The sequence below is a fragment of the Corvus kubaryi genome, unplaced genomic scaffold, assembly GCF_017639235.1.
Source record: "Corvus kubaryi isolate FWS band 111438036 unplaced genomic scaffold, C.kubaryi_AGA036_p1.0 133, whole genome shotgun sequence".
Lineage (NCBI taxonomy): Eukaryota > Metazoa > Chordata > Aves > Passeriformes > Corvidae > Corvus > Corvus kubaryi.
This window is the reverse complement of record NW_024580667.1, coordinates 19,967,327-19,992,485: the sequence shown is the minus strand read 5'-3', so window position 1 is coordinate 19,992,485 and position 25,159 is coordinate 19,967,327. Positions and strand designations below refer to the sequence as shown.

General features: G+C 35.4%; 1 protein-coding gene across 2 annotated transcripts in view; it reads right to left on the bottom strand.

Annotated features, from left to right (window-relative positions):
* Positions 1 to 857: 857 nt before the first annotated feature.
* The window catches only part of PRKX (protein kinase X-linked), a 61,446-nt gene continuing 37,144 nt past the window's right edge, over positions 858 to 25,159 (bottom strand). The window contains exons 4-9 of one of the 2 annotated variants that reach the window (XM_042038372.1): positions 25,009 to 25,128; positions 19,117 to 19,212; positions 15,427 to 15,484; positions 13,265 to 13,342; positions 10,124 to 10,272; positions 858 to 1,019 (exon numbers count right to left, since the gene is read on the bottom strand). In XM_042038372.1, coding sequence (XP_041894306.1) covers positions 10,147 to 10,272; positions 13,265 to 13,342; positions 15,427 to 15,484; positions 19,117 to 19,212; positions 25,009 to 25,128 — 478 coding nt within the window. In that variant the 3' untranslated portion in view covers positions 858 to 1,019; positions 10,124 to 10,146. Of the gene's footprint in view, positions 1,020 to 6,154; positions 9,702 to 10,123; positions 10,273 to 13,264; positions 13,343 to 15,426; positions 15,485 to 19,116; positions 19,213 to 25,008; positions 25,129 to 25,159 lie in introns of those variants that run through there. The other variant, XM_042038365.1, reaches the window with a different exon arrangement.

Genomic DNA, 25,159 nt, shown 5'->3' with positions numbered 1-25,159 from the left:
TTGTATTAATTGCTATTATTTTTGATGGTTTGAAAACAGAAAAGAATCCAACACACAGACCACAACAAATTAAGTAAGTTTCAGTACTGTTCATTACTTTGGCACCGGCATGATAAGAAAGTCAATTTAATTTTTAATTGCAATAACAAAAATAATCACTGTTTGATCATTGAATCTTATTTTATACTTGGAAATATAAAAAACATCTTCAGCAAATCTTGTCTGTCACCACAAGCCCAACGGCAATTTGCTTCCTAGACTGGTAAGTTATCTTAATGAAGGCTATTTCACTCCATGAATCCCATCCTTTAGTAAACATGACCTACAAAAAGATTTTTACTTTGCAGAAAACTCAGAAGCTGAGAACTGTCTTATATTGGCAATTTCCATGTGTCACATAAATAGAACAAAATTGGTAATGCTGCCATGAAGATTTTTGCCTTTTCTTTTTTACCCCTGTTATACCCCTGTTATACCTTTTTACAGCTTCTGTATTCCTAGTGCTTTTGCCTACATTCTTGGACTTGTTTGTTAAGCTAAGAGACTAAACATTTTAGAAGCTTCATAGGTAGGGATCAGTGTGCCCCAGGCCCCAAGGTCCTCTCCAGAACATATTCTGTAAACCAAGATAGAACCATCCAGGGGAAGATTCCTTGGGGAGGGGGGGCTCACTTGAGCCTCTCATAGGGGAATCTTTGATAGATATGCTAATTAGTAAAGCCTATAATGTTATACCCAATGTTGGGGGGGAGGAGGAGGAGAGACACAGAGACACAGGGAAAGACTCGGTGGGGTGCATCTCGATGCATATGACCTGGACGTGTACACCTAAGGATCCTTAAAAATAAATACGAAGGTAAAATCCCTTTTCCCCTTCTAACTGTGTATGCCTCTTGATTTTAAGACCAGGAAAAGGCATCAGTAAAAAGCACCATCTTTTAAAGCTGTAAACCCTCCTTTGATGAAGAAATGTGATATCACACGTCAAACTTCAAACCATTTAATATTTCATGGAGATGCTGTAACAAAAAAAAAAAAGAAAAGAAAAGATAGGGTTAATACTATTAACTTGGCTGCTCCTTTTCCATTGAGGTGAACCTTGCTCTTGGGGGTAGGAAGTGAGATTTTATACTTTGCTATCAAAGACTTACACTTCGAAGTGATACAAAAGGTATTTAGAGTGACAACAACCAACAATCTGTTCTCAGGAGGTGACTCATGAATGCACCCCAGTAAAAGCTGATACAGAACAGAGGACAAGCTGCAAGGCATCACCACAACCTAGGCTGCCGTTTTGAGAAATGCCCTGTACATATCCTAGCTTCACTCTTGCATATTGGCTACTGCCATAGCTACACTTTTACTACTTTGTAATTATTGACACGTGGTTGGAAGAGTGGAATTGAAGAAAACTTCCTCTTTTTATTCCTCATTCAATAGCTCCCAGTGTTAATCCCCAGCGGAAGAATTGAAATCAACTCACCTTCATGATACTTGTTTATTCAGACAATATTACTCTGTTTCCAACCTTAAAATATTTTGCATCCAAAGCTTTGATATGGTTAAGTATCTTATTCTTAAACTGAATGCATAGACTTTTCTTATTTGGTTGCCAGTTCAGCATATTAATTAAAATTTTAAACAAATTAACACAATAATTTCAAATCTGCCATATTTTGCATGTAAATAATCACCAGCCACATAGAAAAAAAAATAAAATAGAAAATTACTGGCAGAATCTAGTCTCTGAAACAGACTTCAGATGTTTTCAAAATCCAAAAATTCATTATCTCAAAACCAAGGGTTAGCAAGAAAACCTGACTCAAGGGTAATGGTCACTCATGTTCTGATAGACTGCCTAGAAAATCTATTTAAAAATAAATATTACTATAATTTTTACTATTACTATAAATCTCCCTTTCTTCAGTAGTCAGATGGTGATATTAAAGAATGGATTCAGTCCCTAACAACACCTGCTTAAGTGATCCACCACCACACTTTCCTTTTTGCATCACCAAGATTTTGCTGGGGATTACATGAGTCACAGGAGCTTTATGAAAACATTTGAGAACAGGTTCAAAATGCACTGTTAGAATTTTTTTTTATTTTACAGCACATTGCAATAGTCTCACTCCCTGGTGGCAACTACCTGCAGAGAACAGAAAGACTTTAGCCACAATCAGCTATTGAAAACTCCTTTTCAGATAAACTAAGTGGAAGTAGTGCTTTTGATCCAAACTTCAGGTCCCAGCAGGGAAACATTTCTGATAGATCAGCTGGGTCAGCAGGCTCACTTACAGCTGCTACATGGATGATGGCAGAGTGGCAGGAGGAACAAGTGTCACAGCACAGGACTGCAGTGCTGCTTTAAGTCACAGGCCAGTAAGAAAAATAAATCTAAAAAACCTAAATCTGAATAGATTCAAAGCAGGAATTTATTAATATGAAGAGACTGCTGTTCCTGGATAATGCATTTACATAAAATTGCTGTTTACATATCAACTCACAGCTCAGCTTTATTAACATGAAAAAATATATTTTACCTACTTCTGTTTACGTATCTGTGCTTACTTTTTGCAAAACCTGCTAGTAGAATGGGTAAAAGCTTGACAAAAAACTAAGAACAGAATGTTAAGCCACCTAGTTAACATGCATCAAAGATGCTGGAGTGAAAGCTCCTCTGGACTCAGGCCCAGAGGGAAGCCAAAGCACAGGGATTGAATTAAAACCTTTGGACAAGCTGAGATACATGAAGCCACACCAAAGTGAAATAGAAATATAGATTTTTAACTTCAGTAGAAATATATGCCAAGTGCCTTAAACATTAAAAAGCTGTAGCAGAGACCTTAAACACAGTTCTTGCTGCAGCAGTGTTACCTTTTCACAGAATTCTTTACTTTAGACAAAATATAGATAGAATTACACTGTTCATATTTTTTAGATAGAGTGTTCACATAAACAAGAGCTGATAGAAACTGTACATGCAAATCTGTGTAATACCTATGTAACACTTGTGTAAGACTTACGACTGTTAGAATTAGACCAGGATAGGTTAAGAAAAGAAAAGCTAGAATCGTGTGTTAATCTTATTGGTCAGTTAGCAAATATAATCCACACTTCTGTAAGAAAAAATAGATGGAGCATATAGAACATATAGAAGAAGCTGGTTTTGCCTGCTGTTGCTGCTGCTGCTTGGCTTTATCATGTAACTTCCTTCGAACTCTGCCTTCAAGAAAGCTGTGAGACTATGAAATAAAGAATTTAGCAGAACAGCAGCCTCCTCTGCTCTTTTACCCTGGTCCGGGAAGGAAGGGTACCCTGTCAAAAGCTTAACACAAAGGAAACTGGTTATCAGTACAAACAGAAGACATGCCAATTGTGAATATTTTACTTACTATATTAATACAACCCAGCAGCACTGCTTCACTTAAATGGTGCTTCACAAGCACTTTGATTAGAATAGGGTCCTAAATTCAATTACAGTGTCTTTTTAACTGAGAAAATAGAAGCAGGCCAAAGAAGCTCCTAGATATTATACACACAATTTGAATCACTCTGTGTTTTTTGCATTTGTTCACTAAACTTCAGAAGCACAAAACAGCATAGAATCTTTTACTTTTGTATTCCAAATCAAAAACTGAGCTCTCTAATGCTTAACTTTTGAAGAGCTGCCATTGTAAAGCTCAAGAGTTTTTCTACAGCTAAGTTTTAGTATTTGCTAAGCTGCTCAGTTATACTCTCAGAAACCTGCTCAAAGAAGAGACTTGGTCCTTCAAGGTTTAAGTTTAGGCTCTGCAGGCTCAAGCAAGCTGCTGTTTTCGTCATGTGAATTGCAACAGTATTGGCACTGAAAGGACAACCACCTCCTCTACATGGCTTACACTTGGGCAGAAAATTAAGAGCATGATGATTGTAAAGCACTGTCCTTCTCCAACTGAAGGATTTCACTATCAAGGATTCTCTAAACTAAAACAACTATTGACTGAAGTTCAAATAAACTGACTCCTAAAATGACATTTTTGTATACAATATTGAGAAAAACAGGAAATTTAGCTTAAAAGCCAGCATAAACCTAAACAGGCACCATTTTTTCTACAACGTTTAATGATAGAATAAGTGCATTTGCAAGTAGGTACTGGTCAGGCATATCAAGTTACTTCTTGGATTGCAGTCCAATTCAAGCTTATTTGTTTTCCCAAAATACTTTTCTCTCATTCATCTTCTGTATTACAATAGTCCAGAATAGGGACAATATGCTGGAGAGAAGAATTAAAAAACAAAAAACCAACAAATGACTAAAAAAAAAAACCCCAAACCTGAAGTTGGTTAGTTGTTTAAGCTGACACAGACATTTAGAAGGTATTTATCTGTACCCTGATTATGTAAAAACCAGTACAGTAGAGACAGCACCTGCATGGCACCTTAGAGTTCTGCATACTAGAAGTAAGACAGGCCCGCGTGTTTGTTGTTTCGGGTCGCATACCAGTTTTGGGATGCGCCTCAGAGACTTCAGTGGCCTGAATTACAGATGTAGTAAAAGGTGTTAAGACTCTCGACTGCCCCAGCAACTCATTGGCATTGAAATCTACCTTAAGTCAAAGTTGGTATAATAGCCCCACTGACTGCTGCACTTTTCACAGAATAATTGTTTGAAATATGATTGCACAAAACTAAAAAAGTAGTTGATACATAGAAAGAAATTCATAGCATTCAGCTTGCTAAAATTTTACAGTATTTCTGGTTTCAAGGCTAAATACAAAGCTTGACACACATTCATATGTGGTGATTTTTTGAAGGGTAGATGAAAAGGGGGCAAGGAAGACAGAACAGAAGGTAGAGACTTCTACAGGCAACAGTAGGAGAGCCTTTTACCGTCCCTGTGAAAAGCTGCCTGAATTCTGAAGCTGAGATTGAAGCAGCTAGCAGGAGTTTGCACAAGGAAGGGCTCAATTTGTGAGTTATATAAGAATTCACAAAGTACTGGGCAGTATCCAGATGTAACAGGGCCAGCTGCTTTCTACCATTCCTTATATTACACCTTTACTGGTTAACAGTGGGTCACAGAACAGTGGGCTCTTGTCAAATGCTGTTTTAAGACTGTTTTGCCCTAAAAAGGCCCAATGAAGCATGAAGTGAGAGATTTGGGAGTAGTGAGTGTGGACCAAAAAAACCTACCTACCGACCCTGAATGAGTGAAATAGCGTATTTTAAATGGCCTCTATTGGGTAAGATAGGGAGTTACATGGGCATTCAAAAAGATACAGCACTCAGAACAAATGAACAAAAACTCCACCCCATGGCTGGGGTATGAACAAGATGCCAAACAAAATGCTTTACTGTTACCATTCAAAAACTTCCTGTGTTTTAACTGAGAAGTTCTTTTGATACATATCAAAGACATGTCTAAAAGCATGCCAGGACTCATTGCACTGTTCCTTCACTTTCCAGTAGCAGTCTCTCGAAGCACACAACATAGTGGTTTACAACAGCAAAACATCAATGCACAGAGTTTAGAATGAAGCCAGGCAGGAAAAAAAAATATTCGGTCTTAAAAAAATGAACCCTTAACTAGTCCAAACTTTAACCAGTCAGATCTATGATTATGCAATTGTATCTGCCAGATTACCATATCCAGTGGGTAAGAAATAAAATACATTTGACTCAAGAGAAGGAATTTAACACAAACAGCTAAACATATTTTGTTAAAAATGGGACTTTTCAAGTTCTTGATGGAAGATGAAATAAATAAAGGGTAAGTTACGTGTGCTTGACAATGTAAGAATATTTTTTGTGACATTTTAAGACTATTTTCTGATGCTTAAAGAAACAGATTGAAATGAGTGTTCTGGACAGTTTTCAGGTCATTAAGCTGTGAAAATGCCAAAACAATTAGGGTCATATAATCGAAGTTTAATGAGAAGTCTGAGTTAACATTTCATTAGTGGTGCACTACCTGAAATGGTTTTGAAAATGTACTTTTTGGTGCTTCTTCCAAACCATCTGAGATCTGTTCAAACACTTGTGTTTTGTTCTGAAAAGATTTAACACATGAAAAGAAGGAACAGTTGTTTTTCTAGTCCTCTCGTCTTCCCTTCATCATTTTCTTACTTGAAGAATCCAAATCTCCTCCCAACATAAATGGAAGCAAACTAGGTTTAAACATTTGAAAAGATATAAAGATTTATTAAATGAATCCAGATTTGACAGGTATTACATTAAATTAAACAGCAATAAAGTTTTACTAGGGTTTATGTACAGATCACAGTGATTTTCATTGTGCAATGAGGGCTGACTTTGTAACTTTGAACAGTACTTACACATGTGAGCTACAACAAGCAACCAGCCAACACACAACATTAGCCCAAGTTAACCTTGCAAGTTGAGCAGTCCAAACGGATTATGCAGCACACAAATGCCTGCTACCACTATCACTACTTACTACACAACAGAGTATTTATAAAGCAGTCAAGGTTTGCCATAGAAAAGTGCAAAACATGGGAAGTCTGTACACAGTACAGTACAAAAAGGATTCATGCTACAGTCATTGAAAGCTGAAAAATAATTCTATAGCATAGGAAGCACTGCATCACAACTCTTCTGAATGGCAAGCAGATGGGCTGAGGAACAGCCGTATCTTCATTGCTTTCAAAACTGTAAAATCCCTGTTCATCCATTTAAACATAGTTTAGTACCTATATTTGATCCATAACAATGACTTTCTACAGTGGAAGATCACATTAGTTAAAGCTCAGTAGCACACATATTCATTGATCAAGCTAATTTACAGGAAAATCTACAGCATGTTCTTCATTGAAATCATGAAGCATTTATATCATTTGGTTACAAGGCAATTGAGTTTACAATTCATGTTTTATCGCTTCAAACCTCAGATTGGGCAATTAAAAATATATATATATAAAACTCAAAAATAAAGGTTGTTTTTTTAATGCTTAATATTCTTGTTCACTGATGTAGAATACCAAAGGCCTGTGGGCTCTCTCGCAAGACAACAGTCCTTATGCAACAGTCTATACGCAGAAGTACACATTAACAGAAAGAATCAAAATGAAATGAACTTCAGAGAACACCCTACTTGAATAGGAACTGAAAAAATGTTCTAGTCTTCTTAAAAAAAAATCCATAAATCCAGAGTTCTTAGTGCAGTATTTACCTGCATGAGCACTCAGACAGAACTACATTAGTGGGCCATGAAGTCCCAGTAAAGACTTAATATAAAGCAGACTCACTTGTGCAAATAAATGAAACGGCCAGGTAATAACACCTCATTAAGTCCAGGACTGTAGAGAAAATAACTGATCACTTAAAATAATGATTCAAAAATGTTTTGGTTTTATTTTTCAGTTCAGGATTTTAATTTAAAAAAATTGAAAGCAGTTTTGTACTAGAAAGCATGCCGACGAGGTCAGTAGTTAGGCATATGTACACATGGCTCGGAAACAATGTAAAGTCAATGGATTATCATTATTATTAATATTGTATTCACTTCCTTAGTCTCTATCATAATGAGTGTCAGTGCATCCACTGCCAGCAATGGCTAAGATTCATAAAAAGAAAATCCACTATCTCCTGTTGTTCAAGCATTCCAAACTTTAACCACCACTGTGGCAAATTATTCAAATTCAGCTTCATTTCCTCAGATCTGAAGACACAGAGCAGCTTTGAAATTTGAAGAAAAATCCTATATTTAGCACACTTTCTTGTTGCAGTATGCAAATTTTTCAATAAGAAATTGATGTTGTAGTATTCAGAGTCCATAAAATACCATAAGCTTGCACATCAAGAAAACTCCCGAACTGTTTGCTCCCCCTTAGACAAAGTAAGCTGTATTTTATGTGTTTCAGTTTTTCCAGTTGATTTAGAATAACAACTTCCACAGATAAAAAAATTAATCTGGCCCACTATATTTGTAAGAGAATAAGGTACTTACACTAGGTCAAAACTGTAATTTCCTATGCATTGTCCTGTATTTCATTATACATTCCTACACAATATTTATTGAGTGGCAGCTGTGGCCATCAACTTGCATTGATTGTATCATGACAGTTTTCTGATATCCCAGAATTATCATTTTGAAATATCCTGATTTTGTTACACATTGTGCATTTTTGCAAAGAGTTATACAATCTACACTTGGCTTTATGAAGAAATAATCTAATACCCTAGAAATTACAGGTTCACAGCAGCACTTCTGTATTGTTTAAACAAAAAAAATGGAGGTCATTTTTCCACAAGGAGACCCCAATAACAGATCTGCCATAAAATGATAAATATGGTAATTTCAGAAAAAATTTGGTATAAATATGGTAATTTCACTAGAAGTTATCTAAACCCACAACATCCTATAGACTGTAATTGCTTTTTGTAACTGAAGCACTTCAAAATCAACTCCCTTATATTAACACAAGTATCACAATATGTAACATGAAAAAAAAACCTGAAAAAAGAGATTCTGACTAGTATACAATCTACCTTCATGTTTCTGTGCATTCATATACATAGATACATACATGTGCACATACTGATATTCAGTGCTACTTAAAATGAAGCAATATTGCAAATACTTCCAAAACACAGTGTGCTCAAGCTGCTAGAAAGATGTTAGCACAGGATTAAAAAAAAGACTGTGCATCTAAGGTTTGAACTCTGTACATACAAAATTGCTGGCAGCAGGTACTGGGACATCTTCAAAAAAGGGGGAGCAGAAAAATAAGGCTATACTATATATTCAGTCTTCCCTCTGATATTCTGTAGTGCCCAGCATTCAACAACTATTTCACCAATGAAAAAGATCTGTTACAGCTCATGCTTTATACTTGGAGAAGACAACAAGCTTGAGAGGGAACAACTACTGTCAGTCAGTTAAAGCTCTTTTATCATTATGCACTGACTTGCATGTTTACAAACAGTTTTCATGTGAGGAATCTCATTTCAGACAGTGTATAACCACTCAAAATTCTGGTTTGCAAAGAGACACAGTTGTAACAGAACTTCATAAATTAGCCATTAAGATGCATCTTAACAATAAAACATGCCCTTGTCTTTCTGCTTTCAAGTACTATGGTTGTAAGTGTGAGGCATTGGAAATTTTAGGTACAAATCTTTTTTAAAACTTAATTATTTTTATTTTTTACAAAGAATTATAAAATGTATATAAGATGATGAAAAACTCATTTATCCTTTTTAAGACTTTTATTCCTAAAGAACTTCTTGAAAAACATTATTTGAAAAATAAAAATCATAGACTCTGCAAAGTACAAAAATTTACATCTTTGCACAATTCATGTGCTTTAGTTGTACTGTATTCATTATATACATATATACTAATTTGTGCTTTTTATTACACAAGTTTAGTATAAACTTATAAAATTAAGTCTATGAGTTAACTATGCAAAAAGGGTCTGGGAATAGCAGGAAACTTAACCATAAGTTAAAAAAAAATCGTAAAAATATCTTTTTAGTTAGTCTACTTAAGAGCAGACTATCATTATTACAATTTACTAACGTCCAATGTTTACAGCAAAAATTATTCCTGCCTGCCTCCATCTTTTTAGACATTTACTATATATTAATACACATATCTGAATGCAGTATCATTCTTAGTCACAAAGAAAATCTTCATTTATATCTGAACTCCATTATTCTTCAGACTTGCTCTTAGCACTTCAATTTCCTTCCAGTTTCTAAGACAAAAGAAATAACACAAAACTCAAGGTGTAGTATTTGAACTCATTAACAAATATCAACCTATCACAGCTATAAAAGAGAATATCCAGGGTACAGAATTAATCTGACAATCTTATTTCTCTAAAGTCTGCATTCTTCATTGAAAAACCTTACAACTAAGAACTATCACATTTCCTTATCAGTCAAATCAATCTAGGTATTTCTTTTTAACACACTATTTTAAAAGATTTAAGGACAGAAGAACTTAAATTTATCTGTATGCATATAACTCTTCATCACTGTAGAAAACCAAAGCTTCTGAGATTAGTGATCTTTGTCACTCCGTAACGCATTATGAATCAGAAAATGTAATTTCTGCATGTGGCTCACACTCACAGATCTGCAATGTTTTCAAGAGCACTCTTGACTTTGGACATACCTTGTCCAGTGTAGATGTTACATTCAGAAGTTCTTGAAAATTTCTAGATCTTTAGGAGGTACTGGAGGTGTCTTGTTCCAGTCATCTTCAGGATAAGCTTCAAAATTGGAAGTATCTCCATCATTGGATACTTTGGGCACTATGGGAGGCTAGTCAGAACAAGCACAACAAAAATGTTAGTAGTTTCCTCAATGAGCTCCTCTCCATCATAGTAAAGCAGAAATTCTGTAAAAGATCTGTTAAACAAATGGAGTACAGATTTACAGTTCACCTTTTCCCTAATAATGAATGGCATGAGAGAAGCTTGCAGCAACACATACATATTCCCACACTTTGTCAACTTTACAGTTAAATATTGTGGTTAAAAGTCACTTAGATAATTAATACACTTAATGCAGACACCTATTTTATTGAGCACTAGTTTTAACTGCTTTGCAGACTGAAGGTAACTACTGCAAAAAATTACAACTAAACATGTTATTACAACCAGGCACATGTTACCACAGCATAATATGCCACTCTTCTTCATTCCTCTCCTCTTCCGCGGCCTATGAACAAAAAGGTGTGTAATCATATTAGGCTCTTTTCAACTAAGAATCTCCAGAGCAGCATGGGAAATTGCTTCCATATTGAAGGAAAAAAACCTCCTCTTTGCGCTGCTTTCAAACAGATTGATTGCTTTCAAAGAGGTTGAAATTACTTCTGTCTACCTACTATGATTTTTCCTAACCTAGCAATAAATTCAAGCAGGTAAAGAAATTGCTTCACCATAACTCATTTCACAAGGATGGCTATAAAAGAAGCTTAATTCAAATGGATTGGTTTTATGAAACTTGAAGGTGCTAAGAGAATTATCTGTTTTCCATTTGTTTTCTCAGAGAATCCTTTCAATTTCTAGTATTGCTCATCAGCTTCACAGTACCTGTAGTTCCAAGTCGTCTTAAATCTAATATTGAGATTACTCTGCACTTCTGGTCACAGACAGTGAGGTAAAGATGCTTTCATGAACGTTTCACTAATTGCAGGGGTTAATGAAGGGCAAAACCCTTTCTTCTCTCAAGGGACATTCATCTCTCTATCCTTTTCTCAGCAATTGAGAGCTTACCTATCGTGCTGAGTCCAACAGAACACTTTAGAATAAGAAAACCTTATGAACGATCACTGAACTGGCTTAAAGTTAATACCATAGACGGAACTATAAAGTTGTAACTATAAATGTTATTCTGCATCTCCTCAAAAAGATAGAAGTCTGGCTTACACTAGCTCATGAGATTTTATCTGATCTTTTGGGCTTCTCAAAATGATGTCATCATCAGTAGGTTTTCAATGGGAAAGCACAGGTCCCTGTAAGATAGTACTTCTACCCTTCAGCCAAAAGCAGAGTCCTAATTTTGTGTCTGGCAGTCACAGTAAAACTGCCCAGATGCTGAAGAAAATGTGCAGAATCTGCTCTGCCCCAAAGAACTGTCTGCTCCACTGTGAGCAGCGTCTGGTACCCCTCCTCCCCAAAACAGTTTTGTTAAGTGTCACACAGAAACAGAAAACAAAAGAAAAGAGAGAAAGGATGATTAATGAAATGATTTTCTCTCTTTCAACCATTACTATTATTTATATGATATTCATATTTAAGACCTTATTAGGACCATGAAACAATGCATCATTTGTACAATAGACAAATTAATGCTTTTTACAGGGGAAAAGGGAGCATCATGTGTATTATTTCATATTTTTAATCTCTTCAACAGTACGAAATTGTGAAACAAATTCTGAAGAATATAGCTGCCTCTAGAAATAATCAAGTAAAATTCTGATCCACTTCACATCCCTACTCTAAGGTTTCATTAGGTAGCATCTCATCTTCTAAGAACTTAATGTAACCATCACAAAGATTAAGAAACAAGTTCTGTATTCATAATAATCTGAATGCTACAGTAACTCTTTTAAAATTTATTTTTAAAATAAAAATGCCATGCAAAGGATGTTTGGACCCAAGACTTTTGATTGTACATCTAATGATAATTTTTTAATACTATTTGATTTTTATTGCTTTGGTTGTCATAAACTTCAGAATTTATATACTTATAAAACAGGTTATTATCCAGTTTATGTTCTTTGCAGGTTTCAATAAACAGATGTGACTGCATTACAATGCATATACATAAAACATCAGCTGGGTGCAGTAATGATTAAAAATAAAACAAACCCACACATTTGAAACACTGTCAACTTATTTTTCTTAAAGAGAAAAGTCACTACAGCTTTGTATTACATGTTGTTTACAAGAATATGTCAAGAACATTTTAATCTCATCTTTTTTTTTTTTGCAAGAATTCAAGGTATACCTGGAAATTAAGTGGAAGAAACTAATGCAAAGAAAAGATAAACAAATGTTTAATTGGTACTTGATTGACTGCATATGGCAACTCAATCTCTGTTACAGAAAATCACTGCTGTAAGGAACTGTACAAGTTAGAAATCTGAGGAAGGAAAGAAAGAAGGCAGTTTTACTTCCAAAGGACGTTAAAAAGCATTTTGCAGTGTTGATAGCTTTTGCAAACATCTGCCCTCATGCAATACTAGAATTCAGTGCTGTTAAAAAGTATGTTAGAATTACATTCATAAATCCTTCTCTTTCACCTTCCCTATTCCTCCTATTCCCATATGCATTACATTTTATTAAAACATTTACCTGAATTGAACTTGGCACAAAAATTTAAAGCTCACAGTAAAATACTTCCATAAATGTAAGGACAAGGAAAAAAAGAAAATAAAGTAAAATCAAACCAACAAACTACCAAGCCCCTCCACTTCCCCAAATAAAAATCCACTTACGACAAGTAATCACTTACAAAACGCTAAACCTGTAAACTAAATTTTGCATTAACTAATCAGCTTCAGCAAACTAAAGCAGGGATTTATTTTAGACATTTCGTATATAGACAAAAATGCAAACAGACATTCATACAACTAACTCTGCATTGCAAAAGAGCAAATATGCCTTTAATTATTAAGTGTGTGTATAGGCATGTGGTCATACACACACAAACACACAGATGCAACAGCCAACACACCTTCAACAGATCAGCTTAAATGAACAATGATTTCTCCTTATGATGTCTATACAGTACTTGCAGAATGTACCTTTAGTCTCCTTTGAGGTACAGCATCCCAGTCTATAGACCTGAACCATCGATGTCTCTTCACATCATCTGCTCCATTCTTTAAGGAAAGAAATCAAAATAACTATTTTGTAAGCTACATGTAAGCCAAACCATGTATTTCATTACAAGAACTGTGATATCAAAGCAGACTAACAGTCTATCCTTTTTTCTTTTTTCCAGGTGATAATCATTAAAAGATTCTAAAGGATAAATTCATAGTGTTAATTCCCTAGCAGTTCCTGAGTTCCAGCAATAAAATCCAAATATTTTTGATTTGGGGTTTGTTCGGGCTTTTTTAGTGTTCTTCTGACACAAGGGAGATCAAGAACAGGCTTTAAAGTACTCACAAAACCATTCACTACAGTCCTATTTACTTCTGTTTTCTCCAACATTTTAGACAATGCCTTTTATTCAGATATACTTTCTAATTCTTGCACTAGGAAAAAATAACTGGCAGTTGATGGTGTTTAAATAAAAATAATGTCTAGGGAGCACATAGTTTTTTCAAATATTACAGTCGTTTAATGCTAACAGCAAGAGGTTCTCAGTACTGTTATGAAAGTAAATATATTAAAACATTTGTTTTCATTTTAGATACACAGTTAAAGGTGTATTTGCCTTGTAATGATTACTCTCTCTGGGTTGCCTGTTTTGATTAGGTATGTAGGGAACAAAAATGTATCTTTTTTTCATGATTAAGCTTCTTTCAAGCACAGACTCATTCTCAAGGCATTAAGCACCAGGGAAAAACATCTGGCTCTCTGTCTCAGGCCTGATCACAGCACAGCACTCAAGCTTATGGCACATACAGCTCCACAAAATGAAGTGTAACACACATTTGGGTTTTTTCAGGTTTATGTGGAGTGGAACTATCCATGTTCATATCCAATGAGGCATCAAGGAGAACAGTATCACCTACTTCCCTCAAAAGCAGATCTGACTCAATGCTTCACCAGAAAATGTCCAATGGGATTCACATCTTTTTAAACCAATTATGATCGTGGAAAAGGATCAGACAAGTCTGACCTACTGCTCCCACCCCAAAATCTGCTTTTAATTAGAACTGGTTTTGATTTAGGCATTTCAGTCAATTGTAGGGAAAACCCCAAAACAAACCTAAGCGACCACAGACTAAAAAAATCCCAAAACAACACAAAAACCAGCCAAACACATTTCCCAAAACCCATGTTTGAGTAAGTCAAGATTTGCTTCTGTTCTTGTTTTCCTTCAAAACTGTCCAAAAATATGCAAGTTTTCACTTTGAGTGAACTTTGAGTTTATAAATTTTCAGCTTAAGAAATCCTCCTGAAAAACACTAGGATTTCAAAACATAAGAAAAACATTATTTCCTGTTTTTTCTTACCAGTCTAAGTTTGTGCCATAAAAGGCTCCAAAAGAAAACACTGGACAGCTGGTTAAAGCATTTATACTTTCATCAATATTTTAAGAAAACCCTGGATGATTGTGCACCTTTTACCTTCCTCACCTATGTTTACCATGTGCTTTGGGCCAAAAAGAAAACCTCTAACATTCCTTGCCCAGAGAAATAAAAATTTTAGATGTCTCTAAAGAAATGAAAGATTAAACAAGCTAATTTCAGTATCTATTGTCTTTGTAAATCTGTTCAGATTAGGGTAAATAATTCTTCCTGGTGGAAGAGTATTTGACTGTTCTTATCAGCCCCACCAAGACAATGAACAGGTATCATGGTACTACAACAATCCTTATACTCCTAAAAATAATTTTTAAACTTCAAATTTGGTTAGTGCTCCTTCTGGGATTAACACCTCCACAAAAAAGAACCAAATGAGCTGGCACCCTGTACTACAGGACTTAATACCAAGTTTCTGGTCTAATCTCGCTTTTCAAATTAATGAAGGGAGTGATGGTGGGGGTGGTGCTGAGGACTGAGGGAAACCATCATGAAGGATAGCATTAATCCAAATAGGAGAATGATTTTCAGAAAAACAGAAATACACAGGTTAAACTTTGCATTTAGGATTGCATAACCAAAGTAATGTATGGGAAAATGTATCTGTTTCATGCTTATAAAAACAAAAACTTTATGAAGAGCTGGTCTACATATTTCTTACAGAATTCTTTCAACCTCGTTCTGTGTTACACATAAGATTTTACACTGACCTTCATATTTCCTAGTCGTCTTGTTCTGTCAACCACAAGCAGCTTCTTAATAAGGTCTCTGAAGTAAAGAAAACATGTTCTCTGTTAAACAGAAGTAGTTTATATTTGACCGTCATACAAGTGTTACAGAATACAATATACTTCCCTTTGACCCATTCATTTCCTCATCTTTTAGGATATTTAAGAGTAAGCAATAAAAAAGAATCTAACAGAATTCTTGCAAATTGCTTTTAAACTCTTTCAAGAAACAAAGTAAAAAAACTCTCTCTCCTCCCCTGCCCCTTGCAAAGTAGCAAGCACCATTTATTTCTTTGTATTTTTGTATTTTGCTGGGCATTCCAAATCTCAAAACGGATCTCCTATCTGTTTGTTAGAACTCAACACTAATATATATTAAAAACGCAGATAAAACTGCACCCTCATCTTTATGCTAAATATCCAGGGAAACCATGGAAGAGTTAGTCATCTGCTTTAAACTAGTATCATCTATAATTTCATTGAAAACAAAAAGCCTCACCGAGATACTGGTTCATTCAACAGATCTACATTACACTAAATCAGTATTTCAAAGGACTAACAGACATAAAACTCTTCCATTTTAATAGCAAAGTTCTTTAAATATTAAGGCCCAAACAACTATAACAAACCAAAAGTATCATAATTTATGGAATTAGCTTGATTACTTATGAGTTGAAAAAAAAATATGGCTTCATATTTCCATAAGCAGTTATGTTTTATCTCAAAGATTATTTTGTTAGTTAATTTTAGAAAAATGGCATTCTGGTCTAATTGCATAAAGTACCAATGACAAGAAAGAACGAAAGTTCAACCATCCTTATTTCTACAATCTCACATAGTCCTGAGAGATGACATACTGCATGAAATGCTGGGGATTACAGAATATGGCTAGTTCCAATTTTAAACAATATGAAAGGTTAAAAAAAAAGTCAACCATTTTATTTACATAAAAGAACACAAACATAACAATGACACACCAGCCTCTTTCCATCCTTATCTGTAACATCTACTATCCCGCCCCCCAAACAGCATTGTGTCACCTATCCTTGAAATCACAAAAATGTATGCAGAAAGAACACATGAACTGAATGTGCTAGACTGTTTAAAAAGCTGTTGCATTTCGCAGGAATACAATTCTAAAATTCAACTGGAAGAATATTCAATTACCAGGTACATGAATAAAAAAGTCCATGTAGAAAGCAATTTTTAAAACTCTCATGATTATTCCAGACAATCAATATTTGAATTAGATTAAAACTAATTAAATGTGACCAACTCCTTTTACAGTCACCTTCACAGAAATATCCCTTTCTACTTCACAAAAAAGACCATTCCTTATGGAAGGGGCTACAAGGATGACTTTAAGCACACTTTAAAACAGAAGCAGGACTGAAAAGAAATCCAGAAACCCAAAAAAGACATTCACAGAGTTTATGGCCAAAGATACTTTCCTATTCCTATAAAACCAGACAACATTTCATGGATCATTCTTGGCTTCCTTCAAAAATTCATCAAAGCACAGTTAAGGGATGAGCTTAAAGATGATTCTTGCTGCGTTGGACAGAAGAAATATCCATTGAATTGAAACAAATAATAGATGGTTTAGTACTTCTTTACTACACTGGTTCAAAAAAAAAATTTAAAAATTATCTTGTTAAAATTAATTCAATAGATATGTTGCTGTATGTATTTGGAGAATCAAATTCTACATGAAGGTCTCTCCAGACAAATAATCACTAAAATGCTGTTCCAGTGACATTTCATTTGGAGTTTTCCAAAACTGGCTTTTCAAAGACAAATTTATAAAAGCAATAAGAAAGATTTACATCCATGAAGCAGGTGGGAAAGCAGAAGTGGTACAAATTCAGAAAGTAAAAAGTGCGGGTGATAGGGGGTAGGTGAGTAAAATAATGTCAATGCCCGTAAGCTCAAGCAGTACATATACCTAGGGAGAGAAGAGTTCAGAAAGGGAAATAATTTTGCTGCCTCAGAACAAAGAGTTAAAATACTGTATAGCACTAATACTTCAGAAACTGTCTACGTGTGACAGGACCCAAGATAGTCTTCTTTCTGGCTGAAATACAGACTTATTGGGAGAAGAGACAGAAAACAAAGAGGCTAAAAACGTAAGGTAAGAAGAAGACTGCCTTCACTGGACAAAATAATCCTGGCACTTGCTTTAAGTTAATGATGCAGATATGTTCAAAGATTACCCAGTTTTGCATATTGTGGTTTAAAAGAAGGAAGAAGGGTTGAGGGCCAAGCCATTGTGCTCACAACTCACTGCAGAAAGAAAGCGAAGCCAGAAACAGTGTGGCCAGAAGGACAGGACAGTGATTGTCCCCCCATACTTGTCACTGGTGAGGCCATGCCTAGCGTTCTCGTGTACAGTTCTGGGCCACTCACTTCCAGAAAGACATCGAGATGCTGGAGTGTGTCCAGAGAAGGGGAATGGTGAAGGGTCTGGAGGATAAGCCCTGTGAGGAGTGGCTGAGAGAGCTGGGCTTGTTTAGCCCAGAGAAAAGGAGGCTCAGGGGTGACCTTACCAGTCTCTGTAACTTCTTTCACTATATTAGATGGGTTGTTACTGATGATAACATAATTTGAGGTGTTCCAGCTTCTGGTCACAATATTATACTTCAGTGCACAGAATACTACAAGAGATAACCAGTTTTCCTTCCAATACCAATTGGATTAGGAAGACCAGACAATGAGACTACACTAAACTGGAAACAGCGTAGAGCTACTAAGAGAAAACTGTTACAAAGAGACAAAAATATGAGACACTCGTCAGCCTAAGGGGAGGCAGACATGCTTCATTCACTGCACCCAATGATTCAGTGGAGGCTTTAAAAAAAAAAAAAAAAAAAAAGCCCTTCTCAAACGATTAGTTTTGCTTTTATCTGTTTACCCATTTGTGACAGTAAGCAAGTGCCTAACAAAACATCATGAATGATTAACATGTAAAATAAGTTCCTGTCTTCAATCCCTCATTCATTCACTCAATTATCTCTGGTTCTTAAGAGAAACTTCATGTTTATAATTGCATTTCTTCTGTTTTAATGTTTACTAAAAATTATTTCAGTTATGGATTTTTTAAATAGAAAAAAACATTTCATCTGCAATGTACTTTTAACAATTGCAAAATACTGAGAATTAAACACACATTATATGTATTTGTAATACTGCATATTGAATTGGGCCCCCACTATCATAAATTTAAGTTGGTTTTACACTAGAACTTCTGAAGTATGAGAGTTCTTTAAAGTAATTATGTTGAGAATGATTTAAGTAGTATGTATCTATAGATAGAAACAGCTTAATGTTGTCTTCCTGCTCTTCTAATTTTTACTCAAATTACCTCCTTCGTATTTTTCCTCTTTACCTTCTTACAGTACAAGCCAATGAGGCTTGTACAAAGTGGAAGAGCATTTAATATCCCATAATACACAGAAAAGAGTCAGATACTATCTTAAAACTGTACCACGACCTTGAAGTCTACCAGATATCTAAGTTTATTTGGACTGCAAGTGTAAATGTAATACAACATTTTCCAACATGATGTTTCAGAAAATCAGAATCTGAAATCAGGTCTTCTAAAAAGATTATTTAGGAACAGTGCTCAGGAGGTGTTTAGAATAGAAAAGAAAGTGTTGGGAGTTATGGACTTACTTTACATATAAATCCAAATGCCTCGGGAAATCTATTTTGCCAGCAAGAATCTTCTGATATATACCAAATGGATTGTCATCAAAAAATGGAGGAAACCTATTTTAATACAAAAAATTTTTAGGTATTAGAAAAATTAATTCTAAAAATCTTATAAGCCATATTATGTTATAGCAATTCCCCTCAGAAATAATTGATTATATTGTTCTTTCTGGTAAGACACCACCAATCAAATACTGTCTTGAAGAATAACATAAGGCTGCCATTGCAAAATAGAAAACATTTTTGTATGTAACACATTGAATGCAGAATTAAAATTTAAATATAACAATAGAATAGAAAAATATTAAATTGTTAAATTAATGCAGTAAAAATATAATTTATGAAACAAATTTTCAGTGTTAAAAGTAAAAAATTATTTGCTTTTACCTCTAAAACCCAGGGATATACTCTCCAAAAGAGGACTACTATTTTTGACCTTGTCCTGTAGTTACAGGCACACCCTTATTTACCAGTTTCTGTCTAAAGTGTTAAAGACTCTTCGCATTAATACATTATCCAGTTCAGTTATTTGTTGTACTTCTTGAATTCAAGTATGTTTTGCTAGATAAGGTGTTTGAAACAGACAGACTACTCACAACTCTCCAAGTGCAGCTGCCTTTCTGTGTGGGACAGATAAAGTTTTCATTTCATAATCCTCCCCACGATGAATAATAAATTAAGATGTAATTAAAATTCTACATTTATATTGTTTATGAAGTTCTTAATGAAGTTATGAGCTGAAAGAGAGACTACTTCTTGTTGTACAGTTACAGTAAGAACTGTTTTCTGCTGTGCTTCCTTTTCTCGTATAGTACATCCCCCAAGTACTGCAAGAGGCTCAGGGTACATCAGTACAGCCAGCTGAGCCCAGGTGCCGACAGCTTTGAGTGTCAGTCATGTTCTTAAAAGTTACCACAGGAAACCTTCTAAGGGAATGGAATAACTCATTCACTAATCTCAGTCCTGCTTTGCCCTCTGTAACATGACTCAAACAACCCTCTTACTATGTTTCTGCCTCAAAATCCCTACAGAATTTAAAAAAAACCCCAGGTTTTGAGTGTTGATCATATTAATAACATCCAACCACTATTACAGTTTAATTAAAATATTTTCACATCTCCCTAATGTTTTATAATTACTTTCTCGGAGAACTTAACTGTGTGCATACACACACAAATGCAGTGCTTGTGGCTTTGGAAATCACTGGTAGCACAAAAACAAGGAGGAAAACAACATTTCCTCACTTCAGGCTATTTTTTAAATTTTATGGTACTCAAACTAGCTTATTCCTCAACAAGTACTATAGATTATATTCATTATGTTTTCAGAAGTATTAATTTCTTCATTATTCAGCTGATGATCAAATGGATTAGCATTCCCTTTGAAATACTGCAAAATTCGTCCATGGAAAAAATCAAATCCCACCAGAATAATAAAGACAAGCTGTCTGTAGGCTTATGGGAAAAAAAAAAACCCAGTAATAATTCAAAGCACTGAAAAGCATGACTAAACTATCTGGTTAGGGAAAGACTAAAGTACATTTTCTTGCTGGTGTTCAGAATGCCAGAATACCTTCTCTACGAAAAACTACTTCCCATCTAACTGGAAAGTGGAAGAATCTCATGAAGAATATTTGTGTTATTAAAAATTCCTGCTTTGACACTCAAGAACAAGGAAAACATGGTATGTATTTAACATACACAAGTTTTTCCCACACAAGAAAGACTATCATATAAAGTTTCTTTTTTAGTCAAGCAATATTAACATCCTTCACAGTCTCCACAGCAAGCTGACAAACTCAATTTTCTATTTGTTATTACCTATTAGAAACTATAAATGCATAAAGCAATTAGAATGATAACTTGTAACTACGTATTACAAAGCTGCCAGCTGCAGTAAGCAGATTACTCTACATGACTGAGGTGTGAAATCAAGAAGAATAGAAGTATACATATTTTCTTTCATATTTACATGCTTAAGTTGCTCTTTGCTTTCCCACTTTGAAAATCCAAAATTACTATGCCTAGAGTTCTTGAGAGAAATTTAAATCACACTTGGCTGTATAGCAATTTTATGGCAATTCTGCCTAAAGTGCATTTGAACTGTAGGCAAAATGGGAACAGCTTTGAAAGATTACAGAGTTTTCTTACAGACAAACCAAGTAACTTGATTTTGACGCTTTTTGTAAATGTCAACCTTCAACAGATTTCAGACAAAACAATGCAAGTATTGTGCTGGAAGCTACCTAATAAATCAACAAAAATCCCCTTGAGTTTCAGACTTTCTTCACACCACAACACAAACAGCTGCCTTCTTTTCACCAACGGAAGAGAAGCTACAAAAAATATCATCTCTGTAAATGGGAGAACAGCTGCAAACCATTCATTTTGTTAACTGAAGCATAACAGTGGCATGGACATGAGTCTCAAAGACAGTCTGAAGAACAGAAGTTGTAGAACCTCAAGGGGAAACACACAGGTCTGAGAATATGAAACTGCAGACAGGAACCACTACCTACCTAAAATGACAGACCAGCACATCACATATGACCAGCAAAGCAAAGACAAAAACCACAAAGCCCACATCAAACCACAAAATTCATATCAGCTGCATATCTGATAGCAGTACAATTACTAATATCTATACATATCTAATGTCAAATAACAAGTATATTTTTCTCTGCATTAAATTTTAACAGAACTCATTTACTCAAAATAAACAGATGTTCCAACTTGTGTATTGACAATTTGTTTAGCTTGTTTAGATTAATGCTATGAGCTTGCTGTTATTCATCTGTTAAGATTTTTTCTCACCCTTGCTTCTCCCTGTTCTTTCCCTTTTCTGTGTCTTACTATGCTAAACCTAAATGGGACCTTGCCTTAAACCTAGTTTGTGCAGAATGAGAATTCCATGGGCCTCTGGAGATTAAGTTAGGGAAATAAGACACTGTAGAACAGGAAGGTGTGGGATTGTTTGTTTGTTTTTAGAGAGGCCATTTCCTTACATACACATCTACCAATTCTTTTCAATTGCTTTTGGGCTTCAGAGAAACTAACTTCAGGAAAAAACCATCAAATGTCTTAATTTACTTGCAGACAGTAACTTAGTCTTGAAGTCAGGTTTTGTTCACCTTCAAATATTTTCAGATTCCTTAAATCTTCTTTGAATTTTGATGGATAAAGTTAACTAGGACTACTTCTGTAATAAAAGCCTTGATAGTAAATATCTAGCCACATCCTGAGTTGGTGAGGAAAAGGGCTTCAAAACACTATTGCCAAGAACAGCAAAAAGCTGATGAAATGCTAAAAGCATACACTCATTGTGACAACCATTCCATAATTCCTGCCCTCCTTTAACCCCCCCCCCCCCCAAAAAAATCCTAAGAAAATAGTATCTATCTAGACGCCCATCTCAAAAAACCCAAAACAGACAAAAAAATCTCCAAACACAAACATCCCAAAAAAACAAGCTTGTGTTAAGCCCCTGTCCCAGCTTTGGAAAACAACTGAATGCTACTGCGTTTTATTTTTTAGTGTTGGATGGAATCCCTATCCAAAGCAGCATTCAATCATTATGAAGAGCACGTCTATACAAGTACTGTAGTAAAAATCCTTAGAATATCACACACAGCAGACAGCTGCTCTGTCAATCAGTCTATATAAAACCTCACTTGCCTTTTAGAAAAGTGGAATCTATCTCTATTGGTTAAAAGTCTCTAAAGGCCAAAGTGTTCATATTAAGGCACCTCCTTCCCATCCCCCCCACCCTGAAATCCGGGTCTCATCCCTTGAGCCAGATGGCGTCAAGACACAGAAGACCCAACATAGAAACAATGGCAGCTGCTCCCTTTTTTTACAAACAATATATACCAGTCATATTTCAGCAGAATGTACAGCAGTCATACTTCAGTACCCTGCAGTCTTGAGGTCTCAATGACTCCAAATATCTTGCTTGATTACCACCTGTAGTCAGTATGTTAACTTTGTAAACCATGTTTCTATTAGTGGTCTAGCAGAGAGAATCCCACCAACGACTCCTTAAGGCACGCAAATAAAAAAGGCCCAATATCCACTTACATTGCGACCACACAGACCTAACAGAGAGTGGTCCCACTGACACCCATAGCGGGAAGGTAAATCACAGCTGGGTGACTGCAGCACCTGCGCTCATATTACAGCACCAGACACTTTTATCTACAGTCTTCCTGCTGTCTAGGACTAAGATTAGTGGTAACAACCCTGCTGGGAATCTCTTGTTCCTTTCATCTCTCTGAGAAGGACTCTTTTGACCAACTTGGGCTGCTCACCTTACAGGGAGCAATGGAAGAAAGGTGAAGCCTCGTCTCTGTACAGATCAGCCTACATAAATAACCATTTTGTATCAGACCAGTCAGCCAAGCCTGCCTGGGTCAGCCAGCAACTATTATATATTTTTATTGCTTTTCTGTCCACAAATTGCCGTGAGAGTCAAAGTCAATACATATACAAGCCTTCAGGACACAAAGAAAGCAAGCAGTGAGTAGCAATGCTGTGCTGAGATAAAGTTGTGTTGCTATTGGGTGGACTTTACAGCAGTACATGCAGTGGATTAGTGCTCTGAAGTGACCACCCATCCGTCACGGGAACTACTTGCTAAGGCAAACTTACAACCTTGTCCAAACACTGGAAGAGTCACCAAAGCCACTTTGAAATGACAGTACTGCATAGAGAAAAGGATGAATAAATCCAAGCAAGGACACTTGGTTCTGATCATTCTACAAGGCTGCAGATTTATAAGGAAAGGCCACAGGGGACTCCTGACACATCCAGGGACTGAGAAGGTGTAAAGCAGAAGGCAGAAGTTTTAAGAACTATGAAATCAAACTGATGAAATATACTATGTTTCTTTGTAAGCTATGAAAGTCTTGCTTTCATCTGCATTTGTCATATAGCACCCACCACAGCAAAGCCAATTGCTTTCAAAAATCCCAAACTTTTTCTGCAAGTACCTTCAAACAACACAATCAAGACAAAAAAAGGGAAAAACATGCGGATGCCTTGTTTAGCACACAAGTAGCACACACTCTCCCTAAATCAGTTATTTTACTGAAAAAAACATTTATTTTTTGAAATCAGAGCAAACTGAGACAATTACTCTTATCTAAATAATACTAACAAGTCACAAACAGTTAATTATACTAAAGCCAGACTGTTTCTTCAGTTTGAATTTGTATCTTCTGGAAACATTGTTTATCAAACAAATTCCAAAACACCAAAAGTAGCATTTGAGCAAACTGATTTCAAACCGACCTATAAAGCTTTCCCCTGTTCTTCCTCTGGGTTAAAGAAAACCAGAGCTCAGTTGCAATAACAACTGTATCAATAAAAGTTTTCCTACTCGCCACTATGCATTTTTACAGACTGAAGTTCCCAGTGGAACTAGGATTTCACTATGCTGAAAATTAATTACAGAAGTTGTTCTGTTCTTTTCCCTTTAAATAGAAATGATTTTATGAATAAAAATTTGAACTTTGACAAAACTTGAATTTCCAAAACAGATAAGGAAAAGAGAAGCTGTTAAGAAAGTCTTAAGTAAAACAAAAACAAACGAACAAAAAAACCACAGACTAAACAGAAAACCCAAAACCAAAACAACAAACAAAACCAATGAATTCAAAAACCTAAAACATTCCCATAACAACAGTGATATATGTTCTTTTGTACAGCTTCCCAATTCCTTTCTTCAAAGGCAGAAATTAAACTGGCATATCAGTAATAAATTTAACCCAAATTTGCTAATCCAAATATCGTAAACAGAACTAGCAAATAATTCTGTATTACATAATATTGCTGTGATATAGTAATTATCACTTACCCCGACAACATCTCAAATATAAGAATTCCTAGGGCCCACCAATCCACAGCTCTTCCATGGCCTTTACTTTGTATAACTTCTGGTGCAAGGTACTCAGGAGTGCCACAGAGTGTCCACGTTCTGGGAACAAAAGAAAGAAAAATAAAAACAC